The 14976-nt window shown below is 42.5% G+C and overlaps 1 protein-coding gene across 1 annotated transcript in view; it reads left to right on the top strand.

Moving 5' to 3' along the window:
* Window positions 1-1358: 1358 nt before the first annotated feature.
* LOC115369170 (uncharacterized) overlaps window positions 1359-14976 on the top strand; it is a 59504-nt gene continuing 45886 nt past the window's right edge. Inside the window, exons 1-2 of the mRNA XM_030065739.1 lie at window positions 1359-1452; window positions 13714-13784. Of these exons, the coding sequence (XP_029921599.1) occupies window positions 1359-1452; window positions 13714-13784 (165 nt within the window). The remainder of the gene's footprint in view (window positions 1453-13713; window positions 13785-14976) is intronic.

Genomic DNA, 14976 nt, shown 5'->3' with positions numbered 1-14976 from the left:
CCCGTCCCGTCCCCGTCCCACCAATACACCCCGACGCCCCTCACCCTGTTTCAGACCCCAGCCCCGTCTCCACAGTGAACAACGCGTCTGTTCTTGTATTATAGCTTATCAGCTTTTTATCAATATTTGATCGGCTTGTCCGTGAGCCAATGTAGTCTTCAGTACAAAGTGTGTGGTCGTATGTTGTAAAACAGATTTATTTTCTTTTTTTAATTTTCTTTTTATTTTATTATTTTGTTAAGAAAAATCTTTTTTCTTTTTTTTTGTTTGTTTTTTGTTTGTTTTTTTGTTTTGTTTTTTTTTTTTGGTCTGTTCTGATTTCTCTGTCAACTAAACAGAAAAAAAAATGGTTTAAAAATAACAAAAAAAAAAAACAACAAAAAACAACAACAAAAAAATCTACGCGATTCGCCGGCCGACAGTCAGGTTTTCTGTCGGCGGTTATTTTGCCGCGGTTTAAGTCCTACCCAATCAACAGGAAGGCACGTAAACTGGAAAAGAATCTATTTGAAAATCGATCTATATATAAATGTACAAAAATATATACGATATATAAGGAGGGTGCCGTTCTCTTTTCTTTTCTTTCTTCCTGTTTCAAAGGAGCGTTTGTTTGGGAAAGAGTTATTTTCTCAAAGACTGACAAGGTGGAAGCCGGCACGGCCCCTCGGTGTTATAACTTTTCGACTGACATTGTGTTTTCTGTTGTTGCCGTGACAACACAACACCCTCTGACTAGTACGGCATCCTGCGCAGGACAAAATGGGACCGGAGTTCCATCTGCTCCATTCACTGCTATCTATCCAAGCTGTCTAACGAAGGCAACAACACACAGACATTTGTAAATTGTATGCAACAAAATGGCAAACTTAACCATTATTTTGAAATTGTGTATGTAAAAGTTATATTTTTACATGTAGACTGTTGTTATTTTGTGTTTAGAAATATGTTGTATCGGTTTTTTTGTTAAAAGATGAAAAAGTAAATTCAGTGTGTGTTGAAAAAAAAAATGTGTCACATTGAAAATGTAGTGAGGTCAAAAGTTCCAAAACCATTTCTTTTTTCAATATTATGTTTATATCTGTGGGAACATTTTTGAGGGTTTGGGGGCGGGATCAGAAATCAGAAAAGGTATATAATATTCGTTTCATTCTCCACGCATTCATGACATTACCATTTTTAATTGTATTTTTGAAGCGAAACGTGTAAATAGTCATAAAACACAGGGTTCATGTGGTTTCTGTGGGGTGAGGACTTGCCAGTGAGAGATGACGGTGACTTTTGGTTTTTAGTTGTAGGCTGTACTCGTCCCGTTCCGGCAGCCAGGTGCCGGCGTTCGGCTGCGGCCGGCGGAGCTCGGGATGCGCTCCGGTCGCGGATCAAATCCCGGCTTCGCTCGCGCCCAGAGGTTCCTCTCACGCCTCGGCAAGAACTCCCACTTCCTGCTGACCGTCAGTGAGAGACCTGCAGCACCTGAGCTGAAATTAACACATGAATATTTTGTAAACATTGGATGAGTGTTGCAGATATAAATAAGCAAGTCGTCTGCAAACAATCTTTTCAGCTATTTCCCCAAAAACATATTGGATTATGTGCAAGGCAGTTTCAGTCGTTTGTTTTCATAGTGTTTGCCGTTAAAATTGAGCTTTTTTTAGAGAAGGAAAAGCTGCTTTGACTCGGACCTAGGTCAAACACGAGGACTGGATCTGTCAGTGTAAGTGCTAATGTTTTATGTAATGTTATTTTCGCAAGGCTTCATTTCATATTTTCTCTTTATTATATAATCGAGTCTGCCGTAAGAAAGATTCTCCAGAATTACAGTGTCTTCATTATTATAATGTTTCCCCCGATGATTCTATAGCAAAATGTCGACATATTTTCCCTCCCTTGTACATACATCTCATTTCTCTTTTCAGTGACTGTGCCATGAGCTTTGTAATCCCAGATGTTGCTCTGTACCGGTTTTACTGCAATAATGAGTTGAATTCAAAACGGCCACTCTTGTCATTTGTTTCCCACGACGACAGAAACAGGAAGCATATCAGCGAGACGAGAGGCGCTGTCGTGCGATTATTCATCCATTTCAATAAAATCAACTTGAGTTTCTACTCCTGAGACGAGCACCAATGAACATCAGCAGCACAACAACGCTGATATTTGGTAATTTATCCTAGTATCTTTCCGCACAAAACAAAACAAAAAAAAATGCATTTTATACTAAATTGATATTAGTTATTATGAAAGAAAATAACAAAACGAACAATCAAAGGAGCCTCTTTTTTTTACCATTGGCTTCAATGTAATGGAATTTTCAATTAGTACCAACTTCCACTGCCAGAAGAGAGAAAATTTTAAAAAATACCTGCCAATATTTTAAACCGTTGATTGCTGAGTATTTCACTCATGGTAATGATATTTTTCCAGTTTCATATTCATAAATCAGTGAGATTATTTATAACGCAGAATACCAGAGGTGTTACTTCTTGTTTTAAATCCTCAGACTCAAACTAACGGAGTTTAGTCTTTGGGTCCCGGCATTTCAGGTTTTGTTGAATTGTGCAGACAAAATCCGATGAAAGTAGATAATTTGAAGCATAAATGTGCACAGACAGGGGCTGTTAACAGACGAGCCGAGAGATTATGTCAGAGAGATTAGAGACAATCTCTTTTCCCACTGCGAACCAGGTTGGAACCGTTTGGGATCCCAACACGACTAGAAAAAAAAAAAAAAATTCCGTTTAGATTTGGTTTTCATTTCTTCCTGGTGAAGCCGCAGAGCGGATCCGTCCGTCATGACATCCTGGATTTATAATCCCACAGCCATAATCCCACAGGCGCCTTCTCACGGAGCACGACTGCACACACGGCAGCTGCAGTGCGCCCCCTAGTGTCAGTGGCTGTCACATCTCAGCTGCTGCCACGGGCGAGAGGTGCAGAAGCTAACGTTAGCCACGCTAGCTTGCACATGCAAACACAATGTCATTGGCTAGAGCTGAAATGAATGACTTTAATTAAAAACGTGCACATGCAACGTCACATGTTTATCCAGCGGTCACTCCGCACGTCACACGTCAACCTTCACTTTCAAATTCAATCAGTTTTAAGGTCGTAAGATATTCAGATTTTCATTCATTCATATTTAATTCATATTTCAACCGGATGTCACGGCAAAGTAACAGGCCGCTGCTCCGCCACAGGAAACCGTGTCAATGTCACGCTTTCACAGCGACACGCAGGAGCCTCAGCTAACAGCTAGCAGGTCAAACGTAATGTTTGCTTTAGCTCGTTCGCTAACCGAAGTGAGCGTTAGCTTGTCAAACTGTTAGCTAATGTTAGATAAAATACATGGCTAAGGTTAGAAAACTGTAGGTAGCTACATTAGTTAGCAAGCTAACATTAGCAAAATAACTCCTGGACGTGGATTTGAACTCGGGGCGCTCCACGTGTTTGACCTCCTGAGGTGGACCCTGCTGCCCCCTGCAGGCCACGTCGCGTCACTGCTGCTTCATGAAACCCTGCAGGTTTCAGAGCGTGACGCTGACATGCTGCCCCCTGGTGGAGCGGCGGCTCTCTTACACTCTGCTGATTATTTCATTCACTCTCCACCGGCGTTTTGCTGACATCAGGTTCTGAGTTTGTTCGGTCGAGTTGTAAATATCCGGACAGGAGACTCGACACTTTGGAAAAGCCCAGAGCTTCTTGTCTCCGGCCACCGAGAGGCCGCAGGAACGAGCTGCTGCTGTTGGCGTGTCGTGCAAAGTGAAAAGGCGACTTCAGAGCTGAAATAAAGTTTTCAAAAAGCCGCATGCTGTGAAAGTTTTGGGAACAGGACTGACGGAGTCCAAAGCTGCAGCACCGACCAAATTCTCCAGTAAGAATGAACCAATCCCCGTACCGGCTGTCTGTGCTGGAGAAATGCAAAGGCTCGTCTCCCAGTTGTGGCAAAAAAAAAAAAAAAAGTATTTTCTGTCAGAATCGTGAGCAACAAGCACAAAATGAAAGCGCTGACGGATCAGAGACGATTTCTTCACTCTGCAAATCTTAGGTCTGCTCATTCGGTCTGTCGCGGCAATCACGTTCCCTCTGTAAGTATTATTTCTGAGTCATCTTTGTGCAGTGGTTTTTAAAGACATGCTTCATTTTCAGAGTATTATAATCATTATGTAATGGTGAAAATATATGAACTGTGGCCTTTTTCATTCTTCTTGTTCCTTGTGATGCAATTCAGTGAAGAGATGGAAAAAAAATACATAAAGCAGAATTACCCTGTATCAGTGCCTGGGCTTTTTGTTAAAGCTTCCTTTGTCTAGTGCTCTTTTGCTATGGAATAGACTTAGTGCACCCTATTATAGAAGCAAAATTTAAAAAGAAACTAAATTAATAAAAAAAAAAAATTAAAATATATTTGGCTTATTTTTTGCCGGGGCAATCCTTTTATACCAGGAATATTGAAGAAATAAAAAAAAAAGAATAAAAGAACAAATAATTGTTCAATTATGGGAAAAAAAGGAAATAAATATTCCACTTTGTAGATTTTTGGAACCATTCAAAAAAAGTTTGTTACTTTATTTTACTATATTTAAAGATGTTATTTTAAGTGTGTGTTACTGAAGACGAGCCTGTGAGGTTTTCTGTGTGATGGGTGACGGTTAGCGGCCACAGTGGGACGTCCCATCCCAGCCTGCAACAGATGATGAAACTCCTAAAGGAAAATTATGAAAAATAAGAAAAAAAAATTATAACAGTTACACTTTCTTTCCAGTGTGTGGCTGAGTGCCTCGAATCTTTATTTCATTGTATTTTTCAGTGCGTGTTTCCAACTGATTTTTTTTTTACACTTCTTAATTATTTTCATTTTTTTGTTGTTGTATTCTTTTACTTCTGTTTTATTTGTTTGTTTGTTTGTTTTTATGTTATATAATTATTATTGTCGTTATGGTTGTTATTGTTGATGTTGTTATTATTACATTTTTTTTCCAGATTAGTAGAAGTGTTGGGGAACAGGTTTTTTTTTGTTGTTTTTTTTCTGTGCTGAGGGTTTTGCCCTTCCTCGTTACCAGCCCAACAGTTGGCCGTTGCCTGTTGGTTCTCATCTTGTAGTGATTCAATGAGGTTCATGTTCATGACCGTTCTGTAGCAATAAATGTGCCATTTTTATAACAGAGCGCTTTCACCGCCTCTTGATTTTTATTATCCACAGCCGGGGAGGGGGGCAAGCCGGGGGCAACAACCTTCCATAATGCCTCTGATCGATAAATCAATTACTTTATCTAAATCTGATCAGGTAAGTATGGCGGCATATTAGGGCCACTGTGGGTGGAAATAATTATGCAGCCGGGGAGGGGTAATATTCTGAGAAAAACATTTTAAAAAAAAATAAATTATAAGAAAAAAACTTGAAAATTCTGGGATCATAAAGTCACAAATTTCCAAGGAAAAAAATAAAATTCTCTGAGATTAAAGTCACAAATTTACTAGAAAAAAGCTTTCAAATTTGTGAGGAAAGAAACTCAAAATTCTGAGATTATGAAGTCACAAATTTGCAAGAAAAAAAAAACATTCTCTGAGATTAAATCTCTGAGGTCATACATTTACCAGAAAAAAACTTAAATTCAGATATTAAAATTGTAAATATATGAGGGGGAAAAAAATCAGATTTTGAGATTATAAAGTCAGGTTTTCAAGTTTTTTCCCCCATATTTATTTCTCGTAAATCTACGTATTTAATTTAGGAAGATCTGAGTTTTTTTCTCTGAATATTACCCTCTCCCTCCACTCCCTCCATATTTTTTTCTCTACAGTGGCTCTGATAACATCTTTTTCCTCGTGTTTTTTGTTTGTTTGTTTGTTTGTTTGTTTTGTTTTGTTTTTTAAAGAAATCCAGTGAACTGTCTCGGGTTTCAAAGGGTTAAACTGTTTCTGTGTCAGATCTGAGATTAAACCAGAGAGAAAACAGAAAATGTTAAAAATGATCCCTCAGACCTTTTCTGCATTTTAACACTTTCTGGTGAATTGAATGAAAGTGACATTAAGCCGCTCCACCTGGAGGACCTTCAAGGACCCTCAAAGACCCTCCAGGACCCTCCAGGACCCTCCAGGAAAGCAAACACTTCCTGACTAAGTGAAGGTGGACGGCCTCTGAGGAGCAGGTTTTGTTTCTCGTCATGTGAAGTGAGGTGCAGGTGATTCAGAGGAGGCGAGGAGGAGCCGGTTGCTTCATCCTCCTCCTGTTGTTCCTGCTGACAGCGACACTCCCTGATCCAAGCACCGACATGTTCCTGCCCGGAAAAAAACATTCAGCTCGGATTTTTCTTTCTAAAGGTGTGTTTAGTCGATTCAGCTCGCTGATGTGAGGAGGCCTTGTCCAACATGCCCCCCAGCAGAGCGTCTTCCTGTGAACTTTTAGCAGTAAAATGTCGTCTCCAGGCTCAGCAGAGGAGGTGAAGCTCGGCTGCTAAAAGTTGCATGTTGGCTAAACTGACTAATTAGCATAATGAACTAATTAATCAGCAAAAACTAGAAATGAAATCCATCTATTACCACGCTGCTCTCCTTTCCTCCTTACCTTTCCTCATTAGCATAATTTGCATAAATCATGTAAAAATTACTTCAAAATGAGGAAATGTGTGTATTTTGACAGTGAGTCAGGTTAGAAAGGTGACCTGAGAGTCTGAGTCTGAGTCTGAGTCCTGCAGCCTTTCCTCAGCAGCCGCCTGAGCAGCGTCTCCTCATTTGCATAAAACTGAGGTCCTTTGGATCTGAGACGAAGACGGACGGTTCATCTCTGCCACAGAAACTCACCTCACTGAGCCGCCGCTTCCAAAAGAGCCGGGAGGGACGGCCCACCGGTGAGGCGCTCGACCAATCAGCTGCAGCCAGGAAGTGTGTGTGAGATTACACTGTATGAGAGCACAGCTGTCAATCATCATGAGTGGCCACGCCCATCAATTGTCCAAATCTGGGAAGAGGCGCGACACCTGACGTCAAATACAAACACCTGGTGGACACGAACCACCGCGGGGGAAAGACTCAGGGAGAAAACTTGTCATAAATTTACTGGGAAAAAAATTTGGATATTGTTTGGAATTAAAGTGTCAAATTTATGATTAAAAAAACTGAAATTTATGAGAAAAAGTCACAAATCTTCAAGCCATGTGGTTCCTCGGCCCAAAAAAAAAAAAGAAAAAGAAAAAGAAAAAGTATTTTTCAAGGGTTTTTTTTTCTCATAAATTTGTGAGTTTTTTCTCGTAAATTCCCTACTTTAATCTTGGAAATTAATCTTCACACAGACACAACAACTTTCCCTTTTTTTAATGAAAAACATCAAATAAAAAAAATAATAAAAGACAACACGTGACTTTAATTATTAAAAATCTGATGTCTTGATTAATTGTCTTTCTGATGTCTTTTAGTTAAAGTGTGTCAGACAGCCTCATCATGAGAGACTGAATCAGAGAGGAAAGAGCTGTAATCCTAATCCCGCGTCCACGGCTCTGGCTCTTTCAGTTTAATTTCATGTGAGTGTGTTTGATGCACCTCAGAGGTTTTGGGGGTTGACTCATGAATCGTCCCGTGTGAACAGGGCTGCTGCTTTCACACGCCGGGACGGGCTCGGCGTGATGTAATGAGTCAACAGGAACTGGTTCTGCAGTTTTCAGGGATTACCTCTCGTGTCTGGCGGATGACGCCTCCCTGCTGTAATCTGGCCCTTTGGCGGCGGGGCATGATGAGCGTGATTACTCAGACGGGACTAATGATGGTCCCGCCGCCTCCTCCGCTGTGGGCTGTAGGTCACGGGCCGAGTGACGTCACCTGGACTCAGGCAGAACCTGACCGGGACGGGAGAGCAGTCGCTGATTTAATTTCTTTGGCTTCCAGCAGCGCAACTGCAACAGAACAGGAGCCAATCCAGGCCAAACAGTCCCTCACGCATCTCTTTGTAACTGTAATGTAATATTCAACAGTCTGGTTAGTCATGTTCAAACACACCTGTTTGAGAAGAGAAATACAACGTTTAATATCTGGGCACCTGAATGGTTACCCTGTGCCCTCTGTCCCGTCCTCAGAGTGTCAGCAGACCGAGAACGAGGCTCAACGTGAAGTCGAGGGTCGGACAGTCGTTGTCTCTTCAGGTCACATCAGCTGTAAAACTGAAACACACAGCAGAGCCAGTGTTATCTTCACAGCCACAGCTAACCCTCTTACTGCCAGCTGATAATAACAGGACTGCCTGCTCTTCACAGTATGAGCCTGATGTGCACTCATGCTCCTTTTCCACCAAAAAGAACCTGGTGCTGGTTTGGAGCTGGTGCTAGAGCCGGTGTTTAACTGGTGCCAACAAAGAACCAGTTTGCTTTTCCACCGGCCAACAGCCAAGCGGAGCCAAGTCAGAGCCACGTCATGACGTCATCGCAAAACGCGATCATGTGGGTGTGCGAGACGCTCGCTTGGAATCACAACAACAAACATGGACGCCCCACCGTAGCGATGCGAATCCTGCTCGTGTGTTTACAAGCCTACATTGAGATCCAGAGGCGAAAAACGCAATTATTGCCGGCTGCCCGTCGTATTCGTGGTCGGAACGAACGGTGAGTATGTTTAGCTTTACGTTTATAGCGATCGCTGCTCCCGTTTGAGTCTGTAGCCCCGCCCACCAATGACGCCGTGGGCCGCGTCTTCGGTTCTTTCTCTGGCTCCTGTTTAGCCCCTGCTCGGAGTCGGTGCTTGCTTGGAACCAGTCTGGAACCAGTTTGGCCGGTGCTTGGGCGGTGGAAAACCAAAGAACCAGTGCTAAGTCAGGCACCGGCTCCGAACCAGCCCTGGTTGAAAAGGGGTATAAGTGGACTGGGTGAGGGTTAATTTGAGGGCGGAGCCTCTCCCTTAGACTTGGCCTCACCTTGACAGGGACCAGGTGACGCTCCTTCACCTCCTGGTCCGGCAGCCCCTCTCAAAGCACCGGGAGCGGCCGGGCGGAGCGGCCGGGCGGAGCGACCGGGTGGAGCGGCCGGGCAGAGCGACCGGGTGGAGCGGCCAGGTGGAGCATCTCATCTGATGGTTGTTTGAGGAGTTTGCCCTCAGACTGGAGATGGTATGAGCTGCCCCGTCGCCCCGCTGCAGCGCCACCTGCTGGGGGCTGCTGAGCGTGGTGACAGTGCCGCCCTGCTGCCACTGCTGTCTCTGTCCCGTCGTCTGGGTCACCTTTCAGCCATTAGTCTCATATCTGACTGGTTATTTTCCACATGGAAGGTTTACTTCCTTGCCCAAAGTCGACTGGACACCCCGACATGTCCTGTTGAACCCCAGCAGAGCTGCTTCCTGTGAACTTTTAGCAGTAAAATGTCGTCTACAGGCTCAGCAGAGGCTGCTAAAAGTTGCATGTTGGCTAATTTTAAGTAATTAGCATAATGAGCTAATTAATCACCAAAAACAAGAAAAATGGAATATGACGGTGTGTTCGTGCCGCTGAAGGGAGGAAAAAAAACATACGGAGTCAGAGGAGGAGGAGGGCCGAAACAGCACAAGAGGAAAACTCACAAACTCATGAGGAAAATAAAAAAATTGATTTTTCTGGGGGTATTTGGTAGTTTTGATTTAAAATCATTTAAATATGTAATTACATTTAAAAATTCATGATTGTAATTACAATAAATAAATGAATAAAAGTTGCCTTGTCCATCTTTTGCTTATTGTTTTTTCTGTTTTTTTTTTTTTTTTTTTATGAATTCTTTGCTTATTTTCTGGTGAGTCATTTTCTTGCATTGTCTTTCTTTTTTACTTTTTTGCGAATTTTCTAGTCTTTTTCTATATGTATTTCTTAATATATATTTATGTGTGATTTTGTGGTACTAATTTTCTGTGAATTTTAAACAGACATTTTAAATATGTTATTGTAATTACAATGATTGTAAAGACAATTTTCTTGCCAATTTTTGCAATTTTCTTTTTTGTTACATTTCCTCTCTTTTTTCATGTTTTAAAAAAAAATTATGTGATTTTCTGGCATTTTTATGGTAATATTCTCATAGTTATTTATTCATTTTATTTACTTAATATGGGGGTAGTGGTGTGTTCATTTGATGTTAATTCTCTTGTGGTTTAAATTTAAATTTATAATGTTTTTGAAAAAATCAAGTGAATTTTCTCAGGTTTCAAAGAGTTGATGTATAAAATTGTTAATATCTAATGAATCAAAAATAAAAGCCAGAAAACAAGAAAGTAAAAGTACACACCTGCCGCCCTGCTGTTATGTAAGGTCAGCTCGGTGACTAAAGGTTCTCGCTGAGCTGCTGGCACACCTGCAGACCAGGTGAGACAGTTTGGCATTTAGCCAATCAGAGTGAAAGCGAGGCTGTGCTGCCTGATCACATGATCGACAAGATTCACGCAAACCAGTTCAGCTTTTAGAGGAATCCTGCTGAAACACAGTCCGACAAAGTAAAAGTCACTCCTGGAATAATCAAACTTTAGTTTCCTTTCAAATTAAATGTCTCTGAAGTGACTTTGTTGCATGTTTTCCTGGCAGTTTGACGACAGCGGAGCAGGAGGTCAAAATACATGAGGGTCAGTGTGCCTTGCTCAAGGGAATTGAACCCCTAACCCTGGCAGTGTCAGCGCCTTGATCGAAGGAAATGAACCCCTAACCCTGGCAGTGTCAGTACCTTCCTCGAGGGAATTGAACCCCTAACCCTGGCAATGTCAGTGCCTTCCTCAAGGGAATTGAACCCCTAACCCTGGCAATGTCAATGCTTTGCTCGAGGGAATTGAACCCCTAACCCTGGCAGTGTGAGTGCCTTGCTCGAGGGAATTGAACTCCTAACCCTGGCTGTGTCAGTGCCTTGCTTGAGGGAATTGAACCCCTAACCCTGGTAGTGTGTGGTTGATCCAACCTTGTAAACTGAAGCATTCCCCTCCATTGGCCCTAATACTCCGTCTCAGAAAAATACCCCAAACACTCGTTTTGCTCCAGATTTTTAGCCACACACACACACACACACACACACACGGGAGTGTGAGAGCAGCCTGCACACGGCTCCCAGTCCAGGAAAACATACAAACTGGGTAGGTAGGTAGGTAGGTAGGTAGATACTTTATTCATCCCGCAGGAAATTCACATTTTCTTCAGCAGTATCCACAGATTACAAATTAAGTGAATAAAAAAAAATAGAAATAAAGAATAATATCTAAGTATAACAGAATAAGATCTGAGTACAACAGAATAACCTAAGTTAAGTACAACCCAGTGTGCAAAAAGCAATGTGCAAAAAAAAAACGTGTGCATGGGTGTATAAAATGTGCATAGAGGTAGGTCAATGTGCAAATTTAGAAGAAATATACAGTATACACATGATAAATAGCAGAATATACAGTATACAATAAAAGATAAATAGCAGAATCTACACTATACACATGATAAATAGCAGTAAGCAATATAGACACTATGAACCGGGATTATAAAAAGATAGGAATATGCACAATTTCAACAGAAGTATTAACAGTAAAACAGAGGTAATAGCAGTTAAACAGCAGTGGAAAATAACCTAACCTGAAGAACACACGCTCCGACTGAGGTTCAGAGTTAGTGTGAAACTATGAGACCAAGACCGTCGACAGAACCTGACGCCCGGTACTGGGAATTCAGGAACTGTCAGACTAGATCCAGCCTCATGGAATCACCCCTTCCCCTCCAGTCTTTACGTGTTATCTACCAGTATTGCAGTATGTGTATAATGAGTTATTTCCTCCGGGTGGAGTTAAAAAGCCGCATGGCGTGGGGGAGGAATGATTTCCTCAGTCTGTCAGTGGAGCAGGACAGTGACAGCAGCCTGTCACTGAAGCTGCTCCTCTGCATCAGGCTTCCTGATGCAAAGAAAAGGTGTTTTTATGAACGGTTTGCCAGTGCAATCATCCAGAAAGACAGGACAGAAGGTGGAGTTAAAGGAAAACAGGGTCTTCTTTGATCTTCCTGTTTTCTGAAAACCCCGGGGACCTCAGCCTCTGTGGCCCCGGCAGCGGCAGCGGTGGTGGTGGTGGTGGTGGTGGCGGTGGCGGCGGTTCGACCAATCAGAGGCAGCCTGAGTCGCACCTGCAGGGCAGCAGGGCGAGATACACAGCAGCCAGTGCTGCTACAGGTGAGGCAGAGAGCTGAGAGCTGCAGGTACCACGCCTCACATTCCTCAGAGAAAACACACCCACTGAGCAGGTCACATACACACACACACACACACACACACACACACATGCCCAGTGCACGGGCTGATATCTTCAGATGTGTCAGGTCTGTCTCCAGGTCAGGTTTGTATTGTGTCGACGTTTGTTGGACAGAATCAGAGCTGAATGTAGTTCCAGTCTCGCATTTTGATTGGCCGAGAGGCCTGACCTCTGAGGCTCTGACCTCATTCCTGTACACAGGCTTCTGGAAACTTCCTGCAGCCAGCAGAGCTGCTTTCTGTGGACTTTTAGCATTAAAATGTCGTCTACAGGCTCAGCAGAGGAGGTGAAAGTTGCATGTTGGCTAATTTGACTAATTAGCATAATGAGCTAATTAATCAGCAAAAACTGGAAATGGTTATAATTTATAATTTAGCTTCTAGTGAACTTGGAAAGGTGATCTGAGAGCCTGAATCCATGTTGGTGATGTCCAGGAGTAAAACAGTACAAAATAAACAACAACGACAACCACAAATATCAGTAATATGAAACAGCATGTTGCTTTTCACAAGAAGATGTGGCTCAAATTAAGCTCCATAATTGATGCAAATTATTGATGCAAATTATGCTAATGAGGAAAGGCTCCATCCATTACCACGGATGAATCAGTATTTTTGATTTTTTTTTTCTGAGAAATTCATGACTTCATAATATGAGAATTTTCCAGTTTATTTTCTTGTAAATTTTTGAGTTTTTTTTTCTTTTTCTTTTTTATCCACTTAATTTCAGGGAATATCTGAGTTTCTTCTTGAAAAATTATTAATTTAATCCCCAAAATTTAGATTTTTTTTTTTTTTTTTTTTTTTTTGTAACGGCTCTATAAATTTTTTTCTCTCCCTACAATGGCCCTAATATGTTGTCGTACATGTGAGCCACATTTTCCTGTTAACAGCAGACTGATCATGTAGGAACTGGACTTTCAGCTGGACTTGCAGCCTGGCTTGTCTGATTGAGCACAGGACAGGAGCAGGACGAGGAGGAAAGCCTCCTCCTCTCACTGACCAGCAGGTCGTGAACCAAAATAGACGGTGAGAGTGACAGGAGGCAAAAAAATGTCTCAAAGGAGCACAAACATTCCTGAAATAGTTGCATCTTTGTGAGACTGGTGCACCAGATTTCCAAACATGGCAAGAGAGGGATATGATTTTGGTGAGAGAGAGAGAGAGAGAGAGAGAGAGAGAGAGAGAGAGAGAGAGAGAGAGAGAGAGAGGGCATGGCACACATCTTGCTTAAAATCTTGAGACTTTTTTCTCCATGGATCACCGCCAAAGAATTTAACTGAGTGACGTTGGATTTTTTTTTTTTTCTTCTTCTCAATAAATATTTTTACAAGGATGCTTTAAAGTTCACATCACACTTCCTGCCCTCCTCCGCCCTCCTCAGCAGCCCGGGCCAGGCCGCCAGGTAACAGGGAAACTATTTTGGCGAGGATCCGCGGAGCTGCGCCCTCCACGCCCAGGCGGCGCGGCAGGTGAACCGGGACCCGCCCACAAGTCAAACAGCCGTGAGCGGAGCAGGCAGGCCGGGAGTCCGCCGCAGCGCCCCGACAGCACCGGCACGGAGCAGAGCACCTCCGGCAGGTAAGGAAGCCGCTCTAACTTTTCTCCGGATGGGAATCTGATGCCAACTTTCACTTCTGTCGTCGCCGGACTTTCTTGTTGTTCTGTTTGGTTTTGCTCAGCTGGGCTTGTGTTGTCCGAGGTGTCATTGAGCGCGTAAAGGCAGTTTGTAAAGGAGGCTTTCACTCCCTTCAGGCTGGAGCTGAGCGGAGCTGCAAGGAGAAGGAACGGCGACAAAATCTCAACCAAACTTTTATTTTGCAGCTGCTGTAGGAGGGAATGCAGTTCCTGTAGTACAACGCGACATAAAATAAAAATTTAGAAAGACACAAGCAGGATTGAAGTCAGTATAAGCTCACTGTGGAAACCACCCGCACACAGTAATAACAAAGTGTTCTTGTACAGCGTGGGGGGCCTTTCAAAATAAAAGTTACGAAAGTGCTTTGTAAGAAAAAAAGATAAGGATTGTAACAACAATCAGTCATACCATAAGAGAAATAATTAAAAATATAATAGAAGCAACAGCACTGATGTATAAATGGCAAAAGTCACTGAAATGCTGTGCAGGTCAGTCTAAAAGATGTGTGTGCTTTAAGAAAAGATCTAAAAAAAAAAAAAAAAAAAAAATCAAGCTGGTATGTTAAAAAAAAAATGTTTAAAAAAAAAAAAAAAGCTGACGAGGTCATTATGACCTGATTATTGGGCACTGAATTCCTTTAGAAACATTACAGGAATGCTGTCGCCTGCCACAAATGTACTCAAAGTCTCTATGGAAGTATTATAGGAATGCTATAGGAGACAACAAGTGGCATGAAGTCCAATTAAGTGAGGATCATAAAATACATTTTGAAGTGCATATAGGATTATTACAGGAGTACTATATGAGGCTACCGTGTCACAAAATGCAATAAAGACACTTTAAAGTCATCTCTGAGCACCACACACACATGCAGGCTGTCTGTGGGAATGACATGGGAGGACCATGAGAGACTTTTTAAAAATGACTGTTGAGTTCCTTTATTGTGGCAGCTCTTGTGTGTGAGTTCAGGGGTGGCAGCTCTTGTGTGTGAGTTCAGGGGTGGCAGCTCTTGTGTGTGAGTTCAGGGGTGGCAGCTCTTGTGTGTGAGTTCAGGGGTGGCAGCTCTTGCTCTGTGAGGGAGGCTTGGGGGCCGCCGTCCCACCGCTTCCCTGGAGAACCACAGTGGAACGGAAC

Source organism: Myripristis murdjan, chromosome 12 (genome assembly GCF_902150065.1).
Source record: "Myripristis murdjan chromosome 12, fMyrMur1.1, whole genome shotgun sequence".
NCBI classification, from domain to species: Eukaryota; Metazoa; Chordata; class Actinopteri; order Holocentriformes; family Holocentridae; genus Myripristis; species Myripristis murdjan.
Note: the sequence above shows the minus strand (reverse complement) of the source record. Positions and strands in the feature narration are given on the sequence as shown.